This window comes from Rana temporaria, chromosome 1 (assembly GCF_905171775.1).
Source record: "Rana temporaria chromosome 1, aRanTem1.1, whole genome shotgun sequence".
Lineage (NCBI taxonomy): Eukaryota > Metazoa > Chordata > Amphibia > Anura > Ranidae > Rana > Rana temporaria.
In genome coordinates this window covers 44,795,306-44,822,952 of record NC_053489.1, presented here as the reverse complement: position 1 = coordinate 44,822,952, position 27,647 = coordinate 44,795,306, and the positions used below count along the sequence as shown (strand labels likewise).

Below are 27,647 nucleotides of genomic sequence, written 5' to 3'. Positions count from 1 at the left end.
TTCCCAAGTTATGTGTTCTATAAAAATGAATAAAAAATTAATTATTCTATGTGAAATAATAATTTTATGTGTATCAATATGTATTCTTATAAAAGATTTAGAAACCAAAATATAACAACTATTTTTCCATATTTCAAAAAATTCCTATATTAGAATTATTACATTCCAACTCCCCTTAAAATAATGATCAATCGATCAATATGTCACTTTTGATGTAAATCCATATGAATAAATCATTGAAGTTCATCCAAAAATGATGATCCTTGATAACATGATTTTGAAAAACTAGAAGTAATAATAAAATAGAATTTTAGTTGTGCTTGCTTCATGGTCATGGAAGTATCCAAAAAATAAAATAACCTTCCCAATTGAAATCTGATATTTCAGTTGGCATTCCTATTGACATCCCTGGTACCTTCAGATCCATTATTATTAACCATAACTTTAGCTACTGGAATAAATTATGAAACATACTCATAAAAAGTAGAAATCTTATTCAAAACATAATTTCTGTTCAAATTTAGCAAAGGCCTAGCCATATTTTGTGAACAAACTTCTGAAATTCCTATACTTGTACTTTGTCCTATTCAACAGATTGCAAATAACTATATATGCTAATTTTAAAAAAACATAGAAGAACAGACATTCTTCATCCTGTCATAACTCAAAAAAAAATGTAACCAACCCTTACTTTAGAAAAGGTTTTAAACCAAAAATATAACAGGTAAATAAGTCACTTAGTATTTACCTTTTCTTGAATCATCTTACCCTATTTAGACTTTAAAATACTATTGTAGCGTTCTATAATATCTGGGTACTAAAGATGATAAGAAACAATAACTTTATCAAATACTAAAATTGCATATATGTCCTTCATCACCTGTCCTATAAAAATGAAAAAAATCATTATCTGATTCCGTGGTTTGAAAACAATTCTCAATGAAATGTGACAAAGTTCATAACTTAGCTTTCATTAAAAATATATTATTTTTTCCTAGAATTACCTCAATTAATTTTATCAAAAATTAACTAAAAAGGAAAAAACATACTATTATACTCCTTCAGCCGGTGAAAAAATCTAATATACTCAATCTACACAGATTGCAAATCTCTCAATACTTTATAGTATCAGATCACTCTTTGCCTTTTGAATTACTCTATAAACATAATAAAACAATATTCAAGAAGTTTGATGACAAAAATGCTCTAATAATGAGTAGTTCAAAATTTCTTTCATTAGCTCAAACAAAAAATCAATTAATCAATTTGTCAGTCCATCTGTCAGGTACCTGGATATGCAAAAATAAATATTTTCATTTAAAAATAACTCTATCCATTATTGTTGGAATCAATTATTTTTACAATGAATTTTATCTTCATTATTTGTCTGTACTGAGACAAAATTTTCATCGTCCCCCTTTTTATTCTGTGACTAATTATATTTTGTAAAAGTAATATTGTTATCATATTATTGTACTTTTCTTTACTATACTTTACTTTACTTATAATTGCTTTAATTTTGCAAAAGAACATTTAAGTTGGGTTTTCCTAAATATCTTATTTCAGAAAGAAACTTAAATCATGTTTAAGTATTTTTTCTGAACCAACTTACACAGTATGGTTAATTTAACCACATGCCCTGTCACTCTGACTGCTAAACAAACAAGTCTTAAGATCATTTTTCAGTGTAGACAGATATTCAGAAAGTTTCATCTGTGCCAATATAAATATACATAAATATACTGTATATAGATATAAATGGATTCTTCCCAATAAATATCCACTGAAAAATTGATAAAGTAACTTTTGAATGATTAATTTGCATCACTGTGGCTTATTTCACTGCATAACTTTAGCTTCAATTGACCTTACTTTTTAACATCCAGTTGTCACTCTAGACTAAAGCTTAATCAAGGCCTTGTGTTGACACCCTCATGTTTAAAAATAACAACTTTAGTTTTATCAAAACAAATGGTGCAGAATCCACGTGTTTTTTTTTATTAAAACAATTACTTTAGTTAGTACTTAGTAATACCTTATTAAATATTTTTTCCAACCATGCACCTTTATTTCAGATTTCTGAAAAAAGTTTAAACACTAACGTGTTTAGATGCATAGGGGAAAAAAACTCTTGTCATGACTGACCATCTGCTTAGTAACTCGACCTCCATTTCTCTGTTAATGACACACTCTCAGAGAAAGATCTGTCACTGTCAGTCTTAGCTACCATTCACTATACAATTTGTCTAACCAATCTAATTTTATCGTTTTTACAATTTTTAACCTTTTTTCAAAATTTTAAAGCATATTTGGTTTGTACATCTGCTAAAAATCATGTACATAACGTTATAATATGACTTTTGATTATAATAATGACAAAAAATTAGTGGAACAATCTCATGAAACCCAGATTGGCCCCTGCGCATGAACCGACCTGCGTCCGAGAAAATTACTCCAACCAACTGTTTATCAGAAATACTCAATTTCTCAAAAACTTTTAACAATAGTTTTTTCTTCAATATTTGCTAATTTTGGATTGAACAAAACTTTCATATTTTTATATTTTTCCTGGGTAAACTTTAGTAATTTAGAACAATTTACTACTTTTAATTAAATAACCAAACCCAAGTTTGGAAACTTTTGTAAAATTACTCAATCCTTAACTTATTATTTTCTGCAACCAAATCTGTAGGATTTTTGTTAAATACTAAATACCTTGTTGTTTACCATTTAACTGAATTTTATACAGTTCTTACATAATCTTAATCAATAGTTTTTCCTTAAACTTCTGCCCCTGTTTGTGCTTTAAATGACATGTAATAACACATTTCTGTTGTTTAGGCTAAAATATTCCCGAACATATATATGCAGCATTAAACTTAATTTCCTTATTAAAGAACTTCTTACACTCTGGTATTAATTAATTAATTACCCCACTACTGTTTACATGCCTGCATTGCATATATATATATATATCAATTCCCGAATATTACTGAGATATACTTCTGAAATTTGAGATTTTTAACCATCCCATGTTAAACCACTTATATAAAAAACATATTTACCCCTTGTTTAGAATGATTTTCCTGTGCACTTAAAAAAACAAGCAATTAACAATGTCCTTTAACTTTGTCTTCTTTAGTTTCTTTCGTTTGTTACATTGACTGTCTTTGGTGATTTTTCTTGTTGCATTTTCATGTTGCTGTATCTTCATACGTTGCTTTATCTTGGAAGAGTAATGTCCTTATTTTCTTTGAGAAATTAATTTTCTATCAGTTCTTGTACGATGTTCATCTCTGGCTCGCCTGGTTCCTTTTGGCTCACGTGTTAGTGTAAATGTTTATTTAAGCTGTAAAGTAGCCTTAAGTAAACAAATGTAAAGATGCGTGCGTAAAAATAATGTCTTTCTCCTTTTTGTGTATGCGAAAGGAATGTATAATGTATAGTGTATTCTTGGACCGTTCAAACATCAAAATCCGACCTTCATTATAGCTCACCCAAAGTGTACATCTGCCTGTGTGACTACAATGGTGGCCTTAAAAAAATAACGTGAAGCTTCTATTTGGCAGCTTTCTTCACGTACGTAAACGTCTACGATTTTTCTCCATAACCTGAAAGTCCTCAATGGATTTTGCATGATATCTTGAACATTCTGTCCAAAAGCTGTGGCTCAGTAGCCCTGTGTAAGCCTTGTACGTTTTTTTTTTTTCTTCTGCTCGTAAGCTACAAGCATTCTGACAGGTGAGAAAACAAAACAGCGTAAAAACTCACCCTGTGTTTTAGAGCCTTCTTGTTGTCTGATGGAACACAAACGCCTTTTCGTTTCTAGGTTCTTTGGTCGTATTTTTCTTCAAGACTTGAAAGAACATCTTTGACTTCATTTCTTCAGTTCCCCCTTGTCAAGGCTTTAGGAAAAAAAATGACCAGTCTGGCTGGCGATCGCCATTGTTAGATGGTGGGGGGCAAGGGGAAGAGGTGACAGAGATAGAACAGAGAGGACATAATGGACATATGCCTCTAACACGTATCATGCAATGTGTCAAAAGCCTCTTCCTCTCAAGGCGTTGCTTCCAAAATATTCAGACATAAATTCCTTCATTATACGATGTTTTATTCTTCCAACGATATGACAGCAAACAGATTAATGCTTACGTTGTTACAGCTTAGTCAAACATCATGGCAGGTAGGCATCACAAAGTTACAGAAGGAGGAAATAGATGTTACATCTTCTCTGCTGGAAAGAGCCCCTTATCATCTTTCTCCTGGGTGAGGTCCCATCCCCACCCTGAGGCTTCCGTAGGGCCGGGATGACCCTCGAGATTCCTCCCGTCCAGGGGTGACCCTGGAGATCCCTCCGTGGGTCAGATGACCCTGAGGTTTTCCTAACTTGCTATGCTTACCACGTGTACATTTATACAGGTTTAACAGCTAACTAAGCACAATTGGCTCATTTCCAAACAAGGTCGCGATGAGCTTTAACGCCCACTCATGTATATTTAAGTATCATCTCCTCCCCTATCCTTGACATAGGACTTTAAGAATAGATATGGCCTACAACAGATGTAACTGACCTTGTTTGCCCTCAAAGCTACCATGTCTAAACCAAAAATGACTCAGATACATTTATTCATAAAAATATTAATGAATTTAAAATCTAACAATGGGCCACTTGACTGGACTTGCCCCCCAGGCCTAAGGCTGCCAGCCCTCCCCTGAGTGGCATCAGGGTAGGCGGGGAAGAACAAAAGTTGGCAGCTTTTGCGGATGATGTGTTGTTCTACATCACAAAACCGATGTTACAATGCCTAACCTTTTAAATACTTTAAAGCAATATGGCGACTTGGCTCATTTTAAAATAAACTTGGTCAAATCTGAGATTTGAACGGCTCTGTATTGCAGAAAACAAAAGAGGCTATATATCCCGAATTTATAAAATATTGCTGGCCGTGGATGAGCTGGAGATCCCACCATCTATATATATAAAACTCAACGTGTGTGTGTATGTATGTTCCAGCATCACGTCCAAACGGCTAAAGATATTAACATGAAACTTGGCACACATGTTACTTATATGTCAGCAACAAACATAGGATAGGTGGTTTAACCCTTACCCACCCCCATTTGCCATGGTCTGGGTTTTTCTTTAAAGTCCCATTCAACTCTATGGTAAATACATGTTACTTCATAACTTCCAAACGGCTGTACATATTTCGAACACTTGGTCACATGTTACTTATATGTCCACTTAAACTATAGGATAGTTAATTTATCCCTTAACTACCCCCATTTGTGAGGGTCGGGGTTTTTGTTTAAAGTCCCATGCAAATCAATGGGAAATGTATGTTCCCACATAACTTCTGTACGCCTGGAGATATTTCAATAATACCTGGTACACATATTACTTATATGCCAAATAAAAATATATGACAGTTAAATTAACCCTTACCTACACCCTTATATAAAAGATGGGTATATTTATATTACTATGATTTTCCTCCCCAAAAGGTTAAGATAGAAAGACCGGGCAACGCCGGGTATTCAGCTAGTATATAACTAAATGAGAAAGGGAATTGGGGTCACAATATAGACAAAGTCACTATTAGTAAAATCCTGGATCTAACTCATAGCTCGGCAGTAGATACTAGAACGGCCAAAATGAATTATAAATGTTTAATAAGGTGATAAGCAACGCCCGATAAAATCAGCAAGTACCAACTGGGAAAATCTGCTGCGTGTTGGCTGCGTGTTGGCGAGGATGCAAGGCGGTGGGAACGATGGCCCACCTGTGGTGGAAGTGGGACTTCCCAAAAATCTAAAAGTATTGGAGAGGGATCTTGCCATTAATAAAATAAATCACTAAAAAAGATATACCCGAGGACACGTGGATAATTTTGTTACATGGGGTGGAAGGGTCAATAAAACAATACAAAGGTACAGTAATACCACATATGTTAAATGTTGCAAAAAGACTCATTCCTAGAAAATGGCAAAAAGAGGAAGCCCCCTCAATCCGAGAGTGGTTAAGTACAGTACAGGAAACATATAATATGGAATGTCTGAGACAGTGCCTAGACGAGGAAATCGTAGAGTCAACAGATAAGTGGGATAGTTGGAAAGCGTTTAAAAAGACAGGTAGATATGTAGAGGTGTATAGCCTATAGAAAGAAGGATACGGGATAGGGTGGTTTCGGAATAGGAGGAGAGGGGGATATTCAGGTTCAGTTCAACATATGATATATATATATATATATATATATATATATATATATATATATACACACTGTATTTATTGGCGTATAACACTCACTTTGTTACCCTGAAAATAGAGGGTAAACTGTGCCTGCGTGTTATACGCAGGGGACTTTGGAAAGTTTTTTTCCTGAAACTTCCCTCTTAAAGAGGGAGTTCACCCTAAAAATAACTTTTAACCTTAGATTGAGGCTCATTTTGTCTAGGGGAATCGGCTAGTATTTTTAAAATCAAAGCTGTACTTACCGTTTTAGAGAGCGATCTTCTCCGCCGCTTCCGGGTATGGGTCTTCGGGAGTGGGCGTTCCTATTTTGATTGACAGTCTTCCGACAGGCTTCCGACGGTCGCATCCATCGCGTCACGAGTAGCCGAAAGAAGCCGAATGTCGGTGCGGCACTATACTGCGCCTGCGCACCGACGTTCGGCTACTTTCGGAAAATCGTGACGCGATGGATGCGACCGTCGGAAGCCTGTCGGAAGACTGTCAATCAAAATAGGAACGCCCAGTCCCGCAGCCCATACCCGGAAGCGGCGGAGAAGATCGCTCTCTAAAAAGGTAAGTACAGCTTCGATTTAAAAAAAAAAAAATTGCCGATTTCCCTAGACAAAATGAGCAGGAATCTAATGCCCCGTACACACCATCACTTTATGTGATGAAAAAAAATTACGTTTTTAAAAACGTCACTTTAATTGACCGTGTGTGGGGGAAAACGTGGTTTTATGTCTTCTAAAAAACGACCAAAAAAAATTGAAGCATGCTTCAATTTTATGTGTCGTTTTTCAAAACGTCAACTTTTACTTCACAGAAATTGACCGTGTGTAGCAAAAAACGTCTTTTAAAACGAAGTTTTTTTACCCGCGCATGCCCAGAAGCTACTTATGAAGCAAGCTTCAATGGAAAAACGTGGTGAACGTAACCTCGCTTTGCTAGAACATTGTGAGAAAAACGATGGTGTGTAGGCAACTTCGTCTTTGAAAATTGAAGTTTCAAAAACGTCATTTTTTACTTCACAGAAAATGTCGTTTTTTTTCATCACATAAAGTGATGGTGTGTACGGGGCATGAGGGTAAAAAGTTGTATGTCCGGGTGAACCCCTGCTTTAAAGTTAGGGTGCGTGGTTATACGCCTGTGCGGGCTATACGCCGATAAATACGGTAGTTCTTTTATATTTAGTGGAATGTTGTAACCAGTATTTATTCATTGATAAAATAAAATAAAGAATTATAAAAAATAAATAATCATACAGGTGTAACCTACTGTGGGTTGATTTACTAAAACTGGAGTGTGCAAAATCTGGTGCAGCTTTGCATGATAGCCAATCAGCTACTAACTTCAGCTTTGTTCAATTAAGAATTTACAAAAAAAAAAAGGGAAGCTGATTGGTGTCTATGGAGAGCTGCACCAGATTTTTCACTCTCCATTTTTATTAAATCAACCCCTGTATGTTACTGGCCATATAAAATAATCAGATTTGGCTACCAAGAATACTAGTCAAGCTTTTGTTACCCACTGTATTTACGTACCTTTCCACAACCTTTGAGTACATAGGCCATTTCATGTGCATTTAGATTATAATATGGTCCCAGGAGGCCAAATGGCTTTAGGGTCACCACTCCCAAGCTAAGTGTATTTGGATACTGAAAAAAGAAATTCAAATTGCATCAGTTTAATTTCCCCAAACATGATATAAGGTACACAGAATTATGTAACACGATGTTAATTTTATTGAGAAACGTGTGGATGACTTTTATAAAAGTGAGATGAAATCTACATAATATGAATCAAATGGATTTTCTAACCATCAGCAATAATAATACAGTTATAATGTTTTCTGGATTTGCAGTGCAATTATTGTACAATTGACTGTAGAAGTGGAGGATATCACACGAGAATTTACAGCAAATCACATGACTCTCATATCAGTTTGTGACGCTAATTTTATCTAAATTTGAAGTTTTTTTTATTCATTTAATTCTTATTAGAAAAAAAAAGTTGCAAGAAAAAAAAAGCAATTAATTTCCCGTTTCAGTCCTATCACTATACTATACAACATAATTTGTCACAGCAGGAGTGTGTGTAAAATAACTTTTTCTCCTGCTGTACTCTTGTCAGCTACTTTATCTTTATAAAATAAGGAAGAGAGAGCAGAGTGATGATCTTATAATTTTGCAGCTGCTCAATCATTGTCCAATCACAGGCCGGGGTGGGTCCTAGACCAGGCTGTATTGCTAAATTGCAGAGTAGTCTGCAGAAAAGTCTATGGCCTCGTACACGCGACCGAACATGTCCGCTGAAACTGGTCCGTCGGACCAGTTTCAGCAGACATGTTCAGTCGTGTGTAGGGCTGACCGGACAATGCTAAGAAACATGTCCGCTGGAACCATGTCCGCCGGACATGTCCGATGGTCAGTATGACTCATCGGACATGTCCGCTGGCCCGAGAACCCGCGCATGACGTTGAAGTGATTCGACGCACCGCGTCATCTGTCCGCGGGAAATTTGGTCTGATGGTGTGTACAGCCATCAGACCAAAAGATCCCAGCAGACATGTCCGATGAAAACGGTCTGCGGACCGTTTTCATCGGACAGATCCGCTCGTCTGTACGAGGCCTATGGGAATGTAGCAAAGGGCTATTCTGTCTAGCAGCTCAAGATTGGTTGAAAAGAATTACCGGTACAAATATTTTGGCAGGCAAAATAGTTACTATTGTGTGTTCAGTTTGCCTTGGGGTCAGTTCATATGCATTTGTCCTATGCATCCAACCAATGAAAAATGTTTACCATCTTGAATATGCATGGCAAATGTTCCAGATTGGCCTGATCCATAGTGTATACCGACCGTCTGGGTAATGATTAGTAATTAGTTCATCTGAATGTGTATTGAAGCACCCATTGTGTGATGTTGGGGGTGGAGTGTGTCATTGTCCCTTTTTTTTACTGCAGCATGCTTTGTAACTGTATAAGAGAAAGCTAAGTTACCATTAAAGTGTCATTCTTTTGAACCAGAGACAGAGCTGTGTGTCTCATCCTTCTGGGGAATTCTAATGGATCGTGTCTGCTGGATTGTTGGAGTGTCACATAAGCTGTCTTGGGTTGGTGGAATGGAATATCGTAAACGGTGTTAACCCCTGACCGTTACAAAAACATACACTAGATTCTTCTCACCCCTGATTAAAAATGTGAAACTTCCAATAAATAAACTGAAATGCATTTATCAACCTATCTGAATATGTAAACAAAAGTGTCTTACCGAGAATATGGAATTGCCGTATGTGATGCTATTTTGAGTCGGTCTTGTAGCGTTATCATAGTACCGAGCCCAGGTTGTTACTATATTGTTATACACTAATTTGATTTCACCTAAAATGAAACAGATAATGCGACTATTGTAAATGGTAAAGCAAGGAAATATTTTATTTTTTTTTTTTTAAAAGCACCCCCAACCTTTTTAACTGCTTGTCGACCGCCGCACGACTTTATACGTCGGCAGAATGTCACGGCTGCGCAAATAGGCGTATATACACGTCCCCTTTAAATTGCCACTGTGTGGTCGCTCGTGCACCGCCGATGGCAGGCTTGTGACCCTGCCGCAAGCTCTGTGCCCGCGGGAACCATGGACTCGATGTACGCTGGTGTCCCACGATCGTGTCATGGAGCTGAAGAACAGGAAGATGTCAGTGTAAACACAACATCTCCTCATTCTTTCTAGTGTCACTGATCGTCTGTTCCCTGTCATCGGGAACAGCGATCAGTCATGTGTCAAAGCAAGTCACGCCCCCTAACAGTTAGAAGCACTCCCTAGGTCACACTTAACCCCTTCAGCGCCCCCTGCAGGTTAACCCCTTCACTGCCAGTGTTATTTTTACAGTAATCTGCATTTTTTTTAGCACTGATCGCTGTAAAAATTACAATGGTCCCAAAATGGTGTCAAAAGTGTCTGATGTGTCTAACATAAAGTCGCAGTCATGATAAAAATCGCTTATCACCGCCATTACTAGCAAAAAAATATTAATAAAAATGTCATAAAACTATCCCCTATTTTGTATACGCTATAACTTTTGCGCAAATCAATCAATAAACGCTTATTGCGATTTTTTACCAAAAATATTTCGAAGAATACGTATCGGCCTAAACTGAGGAAATTTTTTTTTTATATAGATATTTTTGGGGATATATATTATAGCAAAAAAATATTTATTTTTTTTCAAAATTTTCGCTCTATTTTTGTTTATAGCGCAAAAAAATAAACTCTATTTGTGGGGAAAAAGGATGTCAATTTTGTTTCGGAGACACGGCGCAATTATCAGTTAAAGCGACGCAGGGCAAAATCGCAAAAGTGGCCTGGTCTTTGGTCAGCCAAATGGTATGGGGCTTAAGTGGTTAATAAGAACTTAGTAAGTATAACAGAAAAATGTTATCAGTGGTGCTGCGGTGGCTCAACGCGATTGGCACTGCGCTGACAAGCCATTCACCTCTGCAGCTAGGGGTTCGGATCCCGGTCTCGGCTACATGTGAATTGAGTTTGGTGGTCTCAGTCCGGCTCCCGGTGGGTGTGCTATGCGAGGTAAGCCTGCGCTTAGTACGCCCACCCCCCTCCCACAAAAACCACCACACTTACACGCACTCGAAATTGGGTTAACATCACGCACTTTGACCACGCGGTCTCTAAAAAGAGAGGCGAAGGACTAACGGGGCTGGTTGAGCGGGCTAATCCTCTCACTCCCTTATAGGGAGTCCCTCTGCCCCATTGGGCTTCAAAGCGGAGCAGGTAGGGCGGGCTGTGTGGGAGGACCCCCTCACACACCTGCCATTGCCACCCGGGCCATGGAGAAAGGTGGCAGATTGCCTCTGGGGGAGGCCTGCCTACTCCCAACTCCTGCAGTCCGGCTCCTCTCTCGAGTACACGCACAAAATACACTTTAAAAAAAAAAAAAAGAAAAAAAAAAAAAAAATGTTATCAGATGCTTACCATAATTTTCCTTTTCTGGCCTATCCTCACATCAGTACACAACTGGTTAACGCATACTTTTGAACCCACAGGACCATCTCTTCCTAGCCTGTGACAGGCCACTAGGGAGGGAGTCCTGTGCTGATGTGAGGATATGCCAGGGAAGAAAAATTACGATAAGTATCTGATAACAATTTTCTGTTTTCCTGGCCCTACTTCACGTCAGCACACAATGGGATATAACTAGCTAAATAAATGGGCAGGAGAGAACACATGAAAAGAAACATTGACAACCAAAGAAAAGCTGTGTAACTCCTGTTGGTTAGGCGCTATTTGTAAATTTAGTTATCTGTGCTTTAGCTCAGAATTTTATGCCAAATTATGGGTTTCAGTTCAGCTGCGTTGCACATCTTCCACCTGACTGTGGGTGTCGCTGTCACCAGGAGTCAAGGTTGGAAATGCAATGGGCTGGGTGTATTGGGTTCCTCTTGCCCAGAAGCAGCCCAGCCGCTGTGCATTCTGTGGAGGGGTACTTAAGGGACAGACGTCGTTCTGGCGGGGTCTTCCGATCATGACCTGATGGCCCTCCTGGCCTCAGGGATGTGTTAGCAGCCTTTTGGTCCCGGGGCCTGCTTGCCCGAGGCTCTGCTACTGAGAGAAGGCCCAGGAGTTTCTGGGGCTTACTGACCCAGGGATGGTCCTGTGCTGTCTTCTCTGCAGGAAGAAGCCGAACAATTGAGGATTCAATTGGAGGACGCATCCTGGTCAATTTAACTCACTGTGCGGCTGGTTTGGCTGAAAGATCCTGGCACGTGTGCTGTGTCATTTCTTTGGAACTTTGCAAAGTGTGTGTGTGTGTGTGATTACATGATCCTGTGGCAGAGAACGTGTAACTTTGGTAACCAAACAGGGAACCCAAAAGGCCTTCGAGACCCTCAAGAAATTCTTCACCTCAGCCTCTGTTTTGAAACATCCAGATTCTGCTCTACCATTCGTACTTGAGGTGGATGCCTCCGAGATTGCTAGGCTCCAAAAATGTTAAACCTGACGCTCTGTTTTGGATGTTCTGTTTTGGATGTTTCCAAAATCAAACAAGCTTCCACAGAACAAATGTCTGTTTCTGAACCAGAATTACAGGCTAGAGATGGCTTACTTTGGCACGGGGACAAGATCTACATACTCAAAGGCCTACGAGTTTCTGTCTTAGAACTTTGTCATGACCATGCACTAGCCGGACATTCCGGCATAACCAAAACCACCGACCTGGTACAACGTACCTATTGGTGGCCCCAGATACGTGAGGACTGTAAAAGATTTGTGGAGTCCTGCACAACTTGCACCAGGAATAAGAGTCACAGAACCAAGGCCTGGGGGCTACTAAAACATTTGCCTGTTCCAGACAGACCATGGAGGATGTTATCCATAGACTTTATTGTTGAACTACCCCCGGCAGAAGATCATACCACTACTGTATCTTTGTGGTAGTTGATCGTCTGTCAAAGATGGCACACTTTTTTCCAATGAAAGGCACTCCCTCAGCCCCTGAAACGCACAGGTATTTAATTAAAGAAATCAGACTCCACGGGGTACCAGCCAACATCGTCTCAGATTGGGGGGGTACAGTTTACCTTCCAATTCTGGAGGTCCCTCTGTAAGGCTCTAGATATTGAACTGTAATTTTCCTCTGCTTATCACCCCTAGACCAATGGGCAAACTGAAAGGACTAATCAAACTCTCGAGCAGTATCTGCGCTGTTTCTCTTCTTTTGCTCAAAATGACTATATGTCCCTACTTTCGTTGGTTGAATTTGCCTAATATTATTCGATTCACTCCGCCACCAAACAGTCCCCATTCTTCGCCAACTTTGGCTTTCACCCTCCGTTTCTGCCCAACTCCCTTCCCGAATGTACGATACCAGCAGTTCAAGAAAAAATAAACTTCTTCTCTTCCAATAACAACTTTTGCAGGAAACCATGACCAGGACTCAGGAGCACAACAAGATAACGTTTGACAGGAAAAGACGAGGCAAATTAACACTGGTACCCGGCGACCTGGTGTGGCTTTCCACAGTGAACTTAAGAATGGCATGTCCCTCGAAGAAGCTGGGCCCCAAGTTCTTGGGACCATTCCCGGTAAGAAGGAAGATCAATGAAGTGGCTTACGAACTGGAACTCCCGAACTCCCAGTATTCCATGTGTCACTGTTGAAACCTTCTATTTCCAATCCTTTAACAAGTCGAAGTCCTGTTATTCCTGACCCTGTCATTTTAGACGGGGAAGAGGAATTTGAAGTAGAGGCTATCCTGGATTACAGGAGGAGAAGAACCAAAACCAGTTTCTGATTAACTGGAAGGGGTATGGACCCTAAGAAAATTCTTGGGAGCCCGGGGCGAACATCCACGCTAAGAGTCTGGTACAGTCCTTTAAAAGGTCCCATCCTGAAAAGTTTGCCCGGATGGGCATCCGGAGGCTGCCCCTTGGGTGGGGGGGGGGCAATGTCATGAAGATCCTGCCAGAAACAGGCACCTCAGACTCTTGTTCCCGATCGCAGGTGCAACCGTGCATGCGTGTGCACGCACCTCTGTTGGCCCCGGGCGGGCTATTTAGGCCTGCCTGTCAACTACAGTCCCCGCTGTCTGCTCTATAGTGTTTGTGTACCTGAAACCTGATCTGTGATTTTACCTGTGAAAGACCCCGGCTTACCTGTGACTATTCCAGCCATGACCCTTGGCCTGTTCTGACTATTCTTCTGCCTGCACCTCTGTACCTTTGCCGACCGCCTGATAACCGACCCAGCCTGTCTGACCATCCCGTCTACTTCTGCTGCACGGTTCCTGTCTGTTCCCGGTTCCAGTCCAGTCTGTTCCAGTCTGCTGAGCTGTGCCTGTCTGTTCCTGGTCCCGATCCAGTGTTCCAGCTCCTGCCTGCCAAATCTGTCTGCTGCTTTAGCTTCTGTTTCCCAGTTCCTGAGGAGTTCCTAGGTGTCTGGACTACCCCTATCTTTGTTGATCCTGCCAGACACTCCCCGCTCCTGTGCCTTCTGTTACTTTACCAGGGGCCGCAAGTGGGAGCCATAAGGGAGGCCTCCTTCTGCTATATTGGGCTTACCACCATCAGGTAAGTGACGGTACAACTAATAGTTGTCCTGTGGACAGATTCTCCCACCTGAGCTGTGGATCTCTACAATTCCTCCGTAGTTATCATGGGCCTCTTGGCTGCTTCTCTAATTAATGCTCTCCTTGTCCGGCCTGTCAGTTTAGGTGGACGGCCATGTCTTGGTAGGTTTGCAGTTGTGCCATATTCTTTCCATTTTTGGATGATGGATTGAACAGTGCTCTGTGAGATGTTCAAAGCTTGGGATATTTTTTTTTATAACCTAACCCTGCTTTAAACTTCTCCACAACTTTATCTCTGACCTGACCTTCATGATGCTGTTTATTCACAAAGGTTCTCTAGCAAACCTCTGAGGGCTTTACAGAACAGTTGTATTTATACTGAGATTAAATTACACACAGATGTACTCTATTTATTAGTTAGGTGACTTCTGAAGGAAATTAATTCCACTAGATTTTAGTTAGGTGTATCAGAGTAAAGGGGACTGAATACAAATGCACACCACACTTTTCAGAAATGTATTTGTAAAAAATGTTGAAAACCACTTATCATTTTCTTTCCACTTCAGAGAAGGGAATACCTGGAGCTGCCCCAAACATGCCCCTGGCAAAAACGCTACGCCTCCGCAACTTTGACAGGCAAGTGCAGTATTCTCAAAGCAAAGTTGCGGCGGCGTAGCATAAATAGGCCGGCGTAAGCCCGCCTAATTCAAATATGGAACATGTGGGCGTGTCTTATGTTAATGTATTGTGACCCCACATAAATGACGCTTTTACGAACGGCGCATGCGCCGTCCGTGAAAGTATCTCAGAGCGCATGCTCCAAATTAACCCTCAAAAAGCCAATGCTTTCGACGTGAACGTAAATGACGCACAGCCCTTTTCACGAACGACTTACGCAAACGCCATAATCGACGGAAAATTCGACGCTGGCCTGACGTCCATACTTAACATTGGCTGCGCCTCATATAGCAGGGATAACTGTACGCCGGAAAAAGCCTAATGTAAACGGCGTATCTGTAATGCGACGGCCGGGCGTACGTTCGTGAATTGGCGTATCTAGCTGATTTACATATTCTAGGCGTAAATCAGCCTACACGCCCCTAGCGGCCAGCGTAAATATGCAGTTAAGATCTTAGAAAAATTCTGGCGTATCGGATTCTTTGAATCAGGCGCCAAGATACGACGCCTCAGACTCAGAGATACGACGGCGTATCTTCTACGTGAATCTGGGCCATAGTGTGCATTGTTTTGATTTGCTGTGCTTGGCCACAGCTTATCATATTGTACAGATGGGCTGTGATTGGCCCTGTCTGTACCATGTGATCACTTTGACCAATCACAGCTAGCAAAACAATTGTACACAATGAATGGCATGAAAGGAATCCATCCATTGTATACAAATGCCATGTGATCTGCTGTGATTGGTCACAGTGACCACATAGTTCCAGCAGCAACCTGGTACAGTCATCTGTTATCTGTTGTGACACAGAAATGTAAAGCTGCAATATACAACATTTTTGTTGTTGGGTTTAATACGGATGTAAAGATCTATCTTATTCTGTATGTATGGATTCTGCACAGTAGCACTTTTCTTGTCCTGTATGCTTGGTGTAATTCTTCTGTATGTTTAGACTCTTCACAGTTCTACTTGCAACAGTTCAGTACTATCGCTTCTTACCTTCCATATCCAAAAAGTACTTCCAGACTGTGTTACGTGGAGATTGGGGGTATTCTCCAATGACAGGACCCAGAGTAATAATTTGAGGTTGGGAAATATTAGGTTTCAAAGCTTGAATGAAATCCACTCCAGACAGGGGCTAGAAGGACACAAATGAAAAATAAAATACTATATTTTATTTTTTTTGTTTACAAAAGTTTTTTATTGTAGAAAAATAATTTGCATACAAGCAACGTTAGCACATGTAAGTAGAGGAAAAAGAACATCACAGATGTACACAAAAGAAGATACATAGAATGGTCAATGATGGGTAATCACATCGGTTCCAAGTTGAGGCTTAGACTAACCAACCGGAGCAATATAGAACATGGTAATATCTATAGAGGGAATAGTACAATCAATCAGAGAGTGACCAGTATGCCCATTTTGTTTCAAAGATGTGACGGCTATCATTAAGTATATGGTAGATTCTCTCCGAGAGCATCAGGAGATCCATCCTATCTAGTACCTGAGGCCATAATATAACATCAGATCTCCAGTTAAATGCAATCATCCACTGAATAGAGCTACAGAGTGAATGGAAGAGTCTAGAACATGGAAGAGGCACATCAGGGATGTTGTCATAAAGGAGGCAAATTTGAGGTGTGAGATGGAATCTATGTTTGGAAGATTTTTCAAACCTATTGGCTGCCTCCAGCCACAGGGGCGACAAGCGTGGGCAGCTCCAGAATAGGTGAAGTAGTGTGCCCTCTGTCTGGCAGCCCCTGAAGCAATACGGGGAGAGTGTAGGGTAAAAGGTGTGAATCTTAGACGGGGTAAGGTACCATCTGGCGAACAATTTCATTGGGGTTTCTCTGAAGGAGATTGCTCTATTGCTTTTCCGAAGATTCGCCGACATGGTAAGCCAGGTGTCAAGGGGAGGGTAACATTCAGTTCGGCCTCCCATTGAAGCATAGGGTGGGACTTTTCAGGGATGGAGTGAGAATTAAGGTAGTTCTATAATCTGGAAATCATACCCCTGTCCCTGGAGGAAGACAGGCACACTCTCTCGAAAACAGTGAAAAATACTATATTTTAAACACCGTAAAGGTTTTCTTTTATGCTGCTGCCTAAAGGGAAATGGTTAACCTATCCTCTTAGTTTAAGCCCTTCTTATAGAAAGTGAACCGTTAATCCCCCTCTTTTGGCAGAACCCCATATATTGGGCGGAGTCCAGTGGATTATACGGATCTATGTGTGCTTTGCAGTGCTTGCGGTACCCAGAAGGTGGTTCCTGGATAGCCCTGTATTGTTGCAGGCCCTAGCCCAGCAATCAATACGTGGGACAGCGAGGGGCCAAACTACATGCCCATTAGAAGAAAATCATTGCAGAGAGACTGCCTAAAGAAACTCAGGTAAAGAATAAGCTGCCTAAACTGTATTCAGGGATGGCACGGAGTATGAATTTTAGTAATGCTTACAGTGAAACCAATAAAAATGCAAAATATCTTTAACCCCTTCCATACAGGGCATTTTCACCCCCTTCCTGCCCAGACCAATTTTTAGTTTTCAGCGCTGTTGCACTTTGAATGACAATTGCGTGGTCATGCAACACTGTACCCAAACTAAATCTTTATGTTTTTTTCCCTCCACAAATAGAGCTTTCGTATTCTTATATTCTAATTTTTGGGGCATGTAATAGGCGGCACTTACTTCTGTATCCGGTGAATGCCTATTGTACCACCAGCCATGAAATACAACGTTGTTTGCTGTCAGGCGAACGCCTGTGGCCGTGGACTAATACTATATGTACTCGCAAAGTACCTGAGCTATATTGCCTCTCATACGCAATTAATACTTGGTACTACAAATATTATATGTACTCTCAAAGTACCTGAGCTATATTGCCTCTCATATGCAATTAATACTTGTTACTACAAATACTATATGTACTCTCAAAGTACCTGAGCTATATTGCCTCTCATACATTTCTATTAGTTGCCAGTACAACTTGTGTATTATACGTGTATCCTCAAAGTACCTGAGCTACACTATCTCTCGTATGCAATTAATGCTTGTTACTACAAATACAACTTACTACGTGCTTGACAGAAGTATAAGATACGTATAGGCCTTGTCCTAATTGTTGCACATGTTCGCTCTAACTTTTCTATGCTAGGGGTTGATTCTATTTCATAGCATCTCCCCTAGTGGCCTAAATACATCTCTACATGCTAAGGTTGATATGATGTGGAGAACCTCCAAACTCCTATTGCTAGGAGTGACGCCTGGAGTCCCTTACTGATAATCACCTGCATGTAGTGGTGTATTGGGATATTGACCTGCATTGAATTCCTTGCTAACTGCAGTTGTGGTTCACTCCGTTCACCAGTGCTGTTACAATGCCTAATGTACCACTAGCCACAGAATACAAGGTTGTTTGCTGTCAGGTGAACTCCTGTGGGCTAATTTTTGGGGCCTGTAATGGCCGACACTCACTTCTGTATCCGGTGAATAGCTTAATGTACCTCCAGCCACAGAATACAAAGTTATTTGCTGTCAGGTGAACCGCCTGTCGGCTAATTTTTGGGGCTTGTAATGGCCGGCACTTACTTATGTATCCGGTTTTTCTCTTAATTGTTTTGGTAGGTCAGTGTCCATATTGTGGGACTAGTTGTGCACAGCTAGTAAGTATTTTGTGGCTGCAAATATGACCTGCAGGTTTTTAATATTCGCCTGCCATTAAAGTCAATGGGGCCCGCCGCAAACTTGCGGTTCGCAGACATTTGCGAAAGTTTGTGGTTAGCATTCGTGAACCGTCCCGTCGGATGTTCATCCATCACTACCCATCACTAGTAAGGGGTACATAGGGGTAAAAACAAAATGCACTGTGTAAATAAGAACACAAACAGTTTTTGACAAGTTTAGGATTAAAAAAAGTTTCACGATGCACATGAGTAGTGAAGTAGATCTTTGTCAATTATGATGCCCACCAGCTTGCCAAACTAAAAAAAAGTTGTCCGCCCTGACACAACTTGTTCCGTCTTTTCTCTCCTGTCAAATGACAGTGGGTTGGTGTCACGATCGCTACCGTGCCAAACAGACAGCGAGGCGTGGTCACGCCCCAAGTGGCTCTGGGTGGGATTGAACCCAGGACTTCTCCATTGCTGCTCCAGGACTTTGCCTCTGAGCCACTTCTCAAGTTGATATTCTGCTTGCTGTCCATCAAAGCCTGGTTCTGAACTATGTGCTGATTGCCTGTCTTTGGATCTCCCTGCAATCTGCACCTGCCTATCCTGGTCCAGCTGAGGCAGGTTACCCAATCAACCAGGGTATAAAGCACTGCCTCACTCTGAGGGATTTGTCAGTTCATTGTTCTCTGATGGTCCTGTCTGTGCCAACGGATCCTGTGGTTGTCTTCAGCCTACTAGACCGACCCCGGCTTCTGACCCTTTTGGCTTATGTACCCTGGAATGCTGCTGTCTCCTGCCCTTTGACCCCGGCCTAGGGTTGCCAACTCATCCCTTTAAAACAGAACACATATTAATTACACAGGTTCTGTGGCTGATTAAGGAGGTAATTAAACTCATTTGGTGCCTTATTTGCATTAAATTAGCCTCAGAACCTGTGTAATTCATATGTGTTCTGTTTTAAAGGGATGAGTTGGCAACCCTACCCTGGCCTGTACTTTCGGATTTTCCCTGCCTTCTCCAGCACTTGACCCACGGCTTGTGCCCCGGATTTGTCTTTGGTTCCTGTCTGCAACCCTGAACTTTCCGTCAGTAGTTACCTGACTCTCTCTGGAATCCTGGACCACGGCTATACTTCAACTATCCTTGGCAAATCCCTATCAAGCCCCCGTGCACAGACTCACAGCCCAGGTAGTGTCTTACCTTATTACTGTGGGCTGTGTGTATTTGTAAGGGTGAGCATACAAACCTGCAAAATGGACTCCACTCAAGGTAAGCCCTTACAGTTGGGTCTCCTGATTACATCATTGACCATTTTTGGGGGTTTTTCTTTTGTGTGGGGTCCACCTTAAAATAATTCCAGACCTGAAGGGCCTAGTATGGATTGGGGTGGGGGGGGGGCACTTGTGCTGCTTTTTTATTTCATCCCCAGCTCTTTGCTTTACATGATCAGCCATGTAAGTGAATGGGGCTGGTGGCACCCATCAGCGTCCTTAACAACTACTGAAAGCAAGAAAATTGTATGCCTGTTGTTTTTATGATACTGCTTATTGCTTGCTGGCTTTATTTTCTCAAGTGATTGTAATGCTTTATTTTTTTTAAATACAATAACAAACATTTCATACTTACCTGCCCTGATCCACCTCTTCTGGGTTTCCCCAACACTCCAGACTCCTGACTACTCTCCACTTTTTTTACAGTGGCACTCTTGGGGGCTCACTCCTGAGCCACCCTGTCTGCATCTATTGACAAAGACTGCTCTTTTGCACATTGCTGGATCGAAATCAGGCTCAGGTAAGTATAGGGGGTTGACAGGTGGATCCTGTGGTGACACAGGCAAAAAGCAAAGCTTAACACTGCCCCCACTCCTGGAATTGCCTCCGTTTTTTGCTAGTGTCCATAGCTGTTAGACCATTCTCTCTCTGCTGAGAAAGCTTTTTCTTCCTTAATATATACATTTCTACTTGAACTGCCTTCCTCTGCTGAGCCTCAGTGCTCTATAGCAGTGGCAATTTTCCAGAATGATACTTATTGATGTTTCGCTTCCAGAGGGAAAGTACCCGGATTCCAGTAAAAGAACAGAGACTGCTTGTAAGCTGATTTGTCACTGGATCCCATCTGTGGTGCTCACTTTGACAGGTGGTGGCATCTGCGAATTAGCGTGTGGGGTGCTTTACAGGTCCAGGGCTGTGGTCTTCTCCCTGAAGACTCTATTAGATGTCTCTTCTGGATGAGGTGAATAATGCCATCGAACATGAGGCAAGTACTGTTACTGTAGCTAGAATGCTGGTTAGCTGAACTCCCCTGCAATAAGCAGTTGGAATGCATACCAATCGAGGATGAAGCAGAAGTAGCAGAAGCCTATGGAGCAAAAGCTATATTTGTCTGTAACCAAGAAGAACTCGGGTGAAACAAAAATCTTCCTTTCGGAAAAATTCTGCCTAGATGGGCAACAAACCTTCCTCGCTATGAAGGAGCACCACCATTTTTGCAAGTGGGAGAGGCTTGGCAGCCTTTGTGGCTGTATGGATCCAATATATCTCCGATGTATGGGTTGAAGATGTTGTGTCCAGAGGTTATAAGCTGGATTTTCATGTCATGCCTTCTTCATACTTAATGCTGTCAAACGTGCCTACTGCACACAATCAAAAAACAGCTGTGTTTGCTGGTTTGGAGCAGTTGCACTCCAAGGGGTCATTGCCCCGGTTTTGGAACCAAGAGGGTTTGAGAGTTACTATTTCAATGATGCCCAGGCCAAACGGTGATGTGCAACACATTTACATGTTTAAAAGTTCTGTATGGAATCTGTAAGGTCAGTTGTTGCCTTGGTGGATGTCAAGGATGTCTACCACCGCATTCCTATATTTTTGCTTCATCGGCACAACCATCACTCTGCATTGGGGGGAAGAACATTTTCAGTTTGTGGTTCTGCCTTTTGGCCTAGCCATGGGACCGCAAGTGTTCATGAAGGTGCTGGCCCCAGTCTTAGCTCTTCTGTGAGCCAGGGGTACCCCAGTCAAAAGAAGGCATCAGGGCAAATGTGCAACAGGCAGTGCAAGTCCTGCAGAAGTTTGGCTGGGCCCTCAATCTCAAGAGACGGACCCTGAAGCCATCATACCAACTGGAGCATCTAGACCATGTCCTGGACATGATCTTGGCACATGTTTTCCTTCCCCAGGAACAACTGTAGTCCACATTGCAGGAGATGAGTTTCCTGAACACCCTTCCATTTGTTTCTGTATGAGGGTGCTGGGTTTGATGGGAGCCTCCTTTAAGGCAGTCCCCAATGCGAAGTTTCAATACTAGTTGCTTGCTGGTTGATGTATGCCCGTTTTATACTGCAAATATCATTTGCAGGTTTTGTTATACTGATTTTTGCATCTTGATTTTGTGATACTGCTTGCTGCTTTGTGTTTTCTTTATACTGCGTGTTACTTTACTGGTGGACAAATTCACTTAAGGGCTCCTGTGCGCAAGTCCACTTTTTACAACTTCTGGCCAAGTAAAAATACCTAATAATACCTATTCACTCTGTGTTGATTGACAGCTAGATAGACGTTAGCCATATCTAGCTGCTACAATACCCATCTGATCCATATATAATAAAAATGGAACTCAGAGTCCCAAAGAACCCATGTGCTGCTGCTGCATTGGATGCACAGCTGGTATGTTTTCCCCCATGTGGTTTACTGGTTTTATGCAATGAGAGAGTGGGTAACCGCTCAAAGAGAACCAGGTAATCTAATTCCTGTGGTCCGAGCCAAGGGTGCAGGCAGTGCAATCAAAATGCAGGTTAGGATGAAGGAAAAAAGCTGGGACAGCCGCACTCCAAAAAAACTCCTCCTTTAATTAAAAATCACAAAATACATGCCACAGCAAAAAACAGCACAACAAAAGAAAAGCTGACGTTTCGCACTATGCCTTAGTGCTTCTTCATAGCTAACCTACTGGTTTTATGCAATGACGTCAAAGGGTCTAGACAGAAAGAAGACAGTAAAGATTCTGAATAATGCATGTTATTTTTTAGAAACCTAATTTCTGTGTAAAGAGTAAAAATAAATATATGTATATTGGGAAAGCAAGGTATTATAGTTGTAAAATTGTTGATGGGTTGCACACCCTCTCTATTTGTCCTGGTGACCATTACCACACACCTTATCTTCCACAAAGGAGCCCTCTTCTGTTTGTGGGCAAAACCTACCTGTCGTCAATGGGACTCCTCTATAGGGTTAACTGCTTTAAGCTATCAGGTGCTTTTTCTCTACCAAAACTGACTTTCCTAGGGTCACTTACCACATTTACACTGTGGGCCTGATCCACAAAAGGGATACGCCGGCGTATCTACTGATACGCCGTCGTATCCCTGTTTCTATCTATGGAACTGATCCACAGAATCAGTTTCTCATAGATAGGCAGAAGATCCGACATGTGTAAGGGACTTACACTGTCGGATCTTAGGAAGCAGTACCGCGGCCGCCGCTGGGGGCATTTATCGTCGTAATCCAGCGTCGGGTATGCAAATTAGCACTTACGGAGATCCACGAAGCTTTTTCGCTTCGTTTTTTCTCCGTAAGTATTAGTTTGCCGTCGCAAAATTAGGGCTGCTTTTTCAAAGTGTAAACTGTTTACACCTTGTAAAAGTATACCCTTCTATCCCGCGTCGCTGTCAATTTTTTTTTTTTTTTTTTTCCGCCGCAACTCTTTTTTTTTTTTTTTTTTACGCCCGTCGTGATTCTCAAAACCCGGCGCAACGTAAATCCGCGCAAAGCACGTCGGGAAAATAACGTCGGGAGCATGCGTAGTACGTCCGGCGCGGGAGCGCGCCTAATTTAAATGGGACTCGCCCCATCAGATTAGGCACGCCTTGCGACGGACGGATTTAAGTTACACCGCTGAAAATTTCTAGGTAAGTGCTTTGTGGATCAGGCACTTAGGTAGAGATTTTGCGGCGGTGTAACTTAAATGGCAAAAGTTAAGTTACGGCTGGTTTTTGTGGATCAGGCCCTGTGTTTCTTTCTTTGTATACTATGTCAGGTTTTTTCAGGTTTCTTCAGGGGTGCTTTGGCAATATGCCTAAAAATTGCCCAAAAAGTGTATACAAACCAGCAGATGGATAAAGCCTGAATTTTAGTTAAAAAGGAATTCAGTGTGCACCATTACAACCTTCAGCTGCCAGCATTCTAACAACCAATGTTGTCATTGGTTGAAAAGGAGGACGTCAGGCACCTGCACAGCATCCTTATTTGCCCCTCTCCATCAGCACCAGGGTCACAATAGCTGATTGAGAGAAACTGAGGGGTAAGAGAAACATTGGAATATTAGAGTAGCACCCTCTAGTAGTGCGCTAGAGAGGATAGGTAACTTTAAGCAGACCTGGCTGGTTGCTAGACCTGTTTGTTTTCATTCTGGGCTAGGAGTGTCTCAGGGTAGTACTGGGTGACTTACAGATAGTATCATCAAGACCTCCCACTTCTTTCCAGAATCTTCTGGTGCTTTCTAGAAAAGGAGGTGGGGAGGTGGGGGCCACGTGGGGTGTCTGGGGGAGCCCTGACAAATCCCCAGTTTGGATTGGCAAGGTCGGGCCTCCTTAAATACCCAGGGACAGCCCAGGAAGGGAGGAGTTGTCGAGTTGTACTGTGGAAGAGCTGGAGAGAGAGAGTGCGGAGGCTGCCTGGGCCTTTGAGGGAGCTCCCCATGGGTGCAGAACCAGAAGAGTGGACTGTGGTAGAAGGGACAGTGGAAGTAGGCAGCTGCAGCCAGGAGGGCTGGCAGGGCCTGAAGAGGGCTTACTGGTATCAGTAGTCACAGTTAGGACAGCTAGCACAAGGATTTTTCTGCTGCAGTATTCAAGCCCACGGTCCCAGCCTGCAAAGGGCATTTGCTGCAGCCTTGCAGAGTCAGTGTCAGGCCTAACCAACAAATGGCGCTAGCTGTTCCTGGGAAACCAAGTGATGTGCTGGAGGAGACTAGGAGTAACAGTCTGCAGCAAGTGATGTGCTGGTGGAGTGAGGAATAATTGTCAGGTCACCTGTGGCCAGGTGACAAGTGCACCCCATAGGGGTCAGGGATGCACCACAGGGTAGTGAACCCTATAGCCGACTGCTGCAATCAGAGAGGAAGCGTGAGCCCAAGATTCCCCAGGGCACGGAGTCTAAGACCCAGCTTTGTGTTCACCAGAGCCTCTAGTGGTGAGGATGGCCTTCGCTGCAGCTGGATCCAGGCCGCGTCCCCTGGGATCCCCTAGGTCACGCTCCGCAGGGAGAGAGGGGAAGCAGCAACCAGGACAAGCGATAGTGATGGGTAAGCCGAGGTCAGGGCAACAGTCAGACTAGGGTAACCGAAGGACAGGCAAAAGGTCAGGGTCACAGGCAAACAGGAGAAGTCAGGGACAAAAACGGTACACAGGAAGGTAAACGTAGCACACTGCAGACAGGAACTAAAGCTAACAACAAGGTTGAACAGCAAAGCAGACCTGCCGTGCAACAGTTAATATAGACTTCCTGGGATGGCCTGGGATGGGGCCATACAGGAAGGAGAGATGATAAAAAGGCATCCAGAAGAGGGTCAGGCCTCTAATGGACACATGAGGAGAAGGTAAGCTGCCAGACATCATTGCATGTCCATGACAGTAATGAGTTTCAAGCAAGTTTGTGATGGAGGAAGCTGAAGGAGTATGTACAGGGGAGTGTACATAATTTGTCCCAAAACCAATTGCTGTTTCTATCATACACGCTGGGCATCCCATATCTCCCATCCCCATCCAAGTTATACCCCTCAATAAAACAAAACAAAACAAAGTTCACTGACTGCTTTATGTCTCAGAGTGTGTGAGGTTTAACAGTTAACAAATCTAGAGCAGGATACCCAGTGAGAAAGAATGACTTACCCTGAGTGTCCTCGTCAGTATATCCTTATCGGTTTCAGAAAAAGACACGTCCAGCTCGGTGGTGAAAAATTCCTCAGAAGTTGAAAAATAAAGAGCCACAGTGGCCTCTGTGTTCCCAATATTCTTTATCCATTGTATGCTGAGCCTGGGCACAAAGAACACCTGGCCACATGTAACGGTGAATGTCACAACATTGGCACTTATATTTGATTCCTTTCCTCCTTCTATTATTCCGACCCACACTGTTCCCTTGAAAACAAAAGAACAAATATTGTAAAATGTTTACATACAATACAGTCTCTAAAATTGGATGAGATCAGGACTCTGTGCAGGCCAGTCAAGTTCCTCCACCCCAAACTCCCTCATCCTTGTCTTTATGAACTTTGCTTTGTGCACTGGTGTGCAGTCATATTGGAACTGGAAGGGGCCACCCCCAAACTGTTACCACATATTTGGGAGCATGAAATTGTCCAAAATGTCTTGGTATGCTGATGCCTTAAGAGTTCTCTTCACTGGAACTAGTGGGCCAAGCCCAATCTCTGAAAAACAACCCCACACCATAATCCCCCTCCACCAAATGATTTGGACCAGGGCACAAAGCAAGGTCCATACAGACTTGGATTCCCCACCATTGGTAATCAGAGGGAGGAATAGTGCCTCATCATTGGTGTCAGTTGGAGGAATAGTGTCCCGAAGGCCAGATAAAGGCAAGCAAAGGGCTGCAGTTTGGTGATCACTAGTTTATTGAATTGAGTCTCCTGTATGTTATGACAGATATACGTGATACAGATATAACAGTAGATACAGATTCTATTAAAGTGGAGGTTCACCCGGAACTAACATTTTTTAACCTTAGATTCCTGCTCATTTTGTCTAGGGGAATCGGCTAGTTGTTTTAAAATCGAAGCTGTACTTACCGTTGTAGAGAGCGATCTTCTCTGCCGCTTCCGGGTATGGGCTGCGGCACTGGGCGTTCCTATTTTGATTGACAGTCTTCCGACGGTCGCATCCATCGCGTCACGATTTTCCGAAAGTAGCCGAACGTCGGTGCGCAGGCGCAGTATAGAGCCGCACCGACGTTCGGCTTCTTTCGGCTACTCGTGACGCGATGGATGCGACCGTCAGAAGCCTGTCGGAAGACTGTCAATCAAAATAGGAACGCCCACTCCCGAAGACCATACCCGGAAGCGGCGGAGAAGATCGCTCTCTACAACGGTAAGTACAGCTTCGATTTTAAAACAACCAGCCGATTCCCCTAGACAAAATGAGCCTCAATCTAAGGGTAAAAAAATTGTTATGGGTGAACTCCCGCTTTAACAAAGACAAGCAGTGGATTTTGCATTGCATATAGCAAATCTACATTTAAGCCATGCATATTTTTTTAAATTTTCATTAAAATATCATCTATTCGCAGTTGTTCAGCCATATATTCCTGTAGTTACCTGGATGACAAACCCATGAACATTGGCCTGCAGATTCCAGTGGGGGACACGTAGCCCTCCGGGTTTTAGATATAAAATACATAAGGATATTCCAGCTTGATGGTTATGGATGGATGTTCCAAAAATAAGCGCTTCTAAACTTGTATAATTCAACTGGTTCTCTCTGTATTTCGCACATTGGATCCCACCTCCTTCAAACGTCTCATTCTACAGAAAGTAGAAAAACAATATAAATATACCAAATAATATAATTAAACATTTTTAGTGCACTGTTAAAAAGTAAATTTGGGGTAAAAAATCTCCTGCAACCTCTGTAATATTAGGTTGCACATTGTTTTGAAATGCCTCTTTAAGCATTGACTTACCTCCTTAGACCAGTCTGTTCAGACAGTATGATCATCCGCTGACTTGGTACCATCTACAGGCACCTTAACACGTCTATAAGGCACAGAAGTTGAATCCAATTGCAATTTTACTTCAGCTAATTGCAGTACAGAGGGGGCCAGATTCTCAGAAGAGATACGGCGGTGTATCTCAAGATACACCGTCGTATCTCTGTTTTTGGCCCCAGGTATCTATGCGTCTGATTCCTAGAATCATTTACGCATAGATACGGCGTAGATCCGACAGGTGTAAGTGACTTACACCGTCGGATCTTA

At 42.1% G+C, this 27,647-nt stretch overlaps 1 protein-coding gene across 1 annotated transcript in view; it reads right to left on the bottom strand.

Annotated features, from left to right (window-relative positions):
- The window catches only part of LOC120926936 (uncharacterized threonine-rich GPI-anchored glycoprotein PJ4664.02-like), a 73,077-nt gene that overhangs the window by 31,600 nt on the left and 13,830 nt on the right, over positions 1-27,647 (bottom strand). Inside the window, exons 3-7 of the mRNA XM_040337262.1 lie at positions 26,989-27,195; positions 25,547-25,795; positions 15,992-16,130; positions 9,501-9,610; positions 7,774-7,887 (exon numbers count right to left, since the gene is read on the bottom strand). Of these exons, the coding sequence (XP_040193196.1) occupies positions 7,774-7,887; positions 9,501-9,610; positions 15,992-16,130; positions 25,547-25,795; positions 26,989-27,195 (819 nt within the window). The remainder of the gene's footprint in view (positions 1-7,773; positions 7,888-9,500; positions 9,611-15,991; positions 16,131-25,546; positions 25,796-26,988; positions 27,196-27,647) is intronic.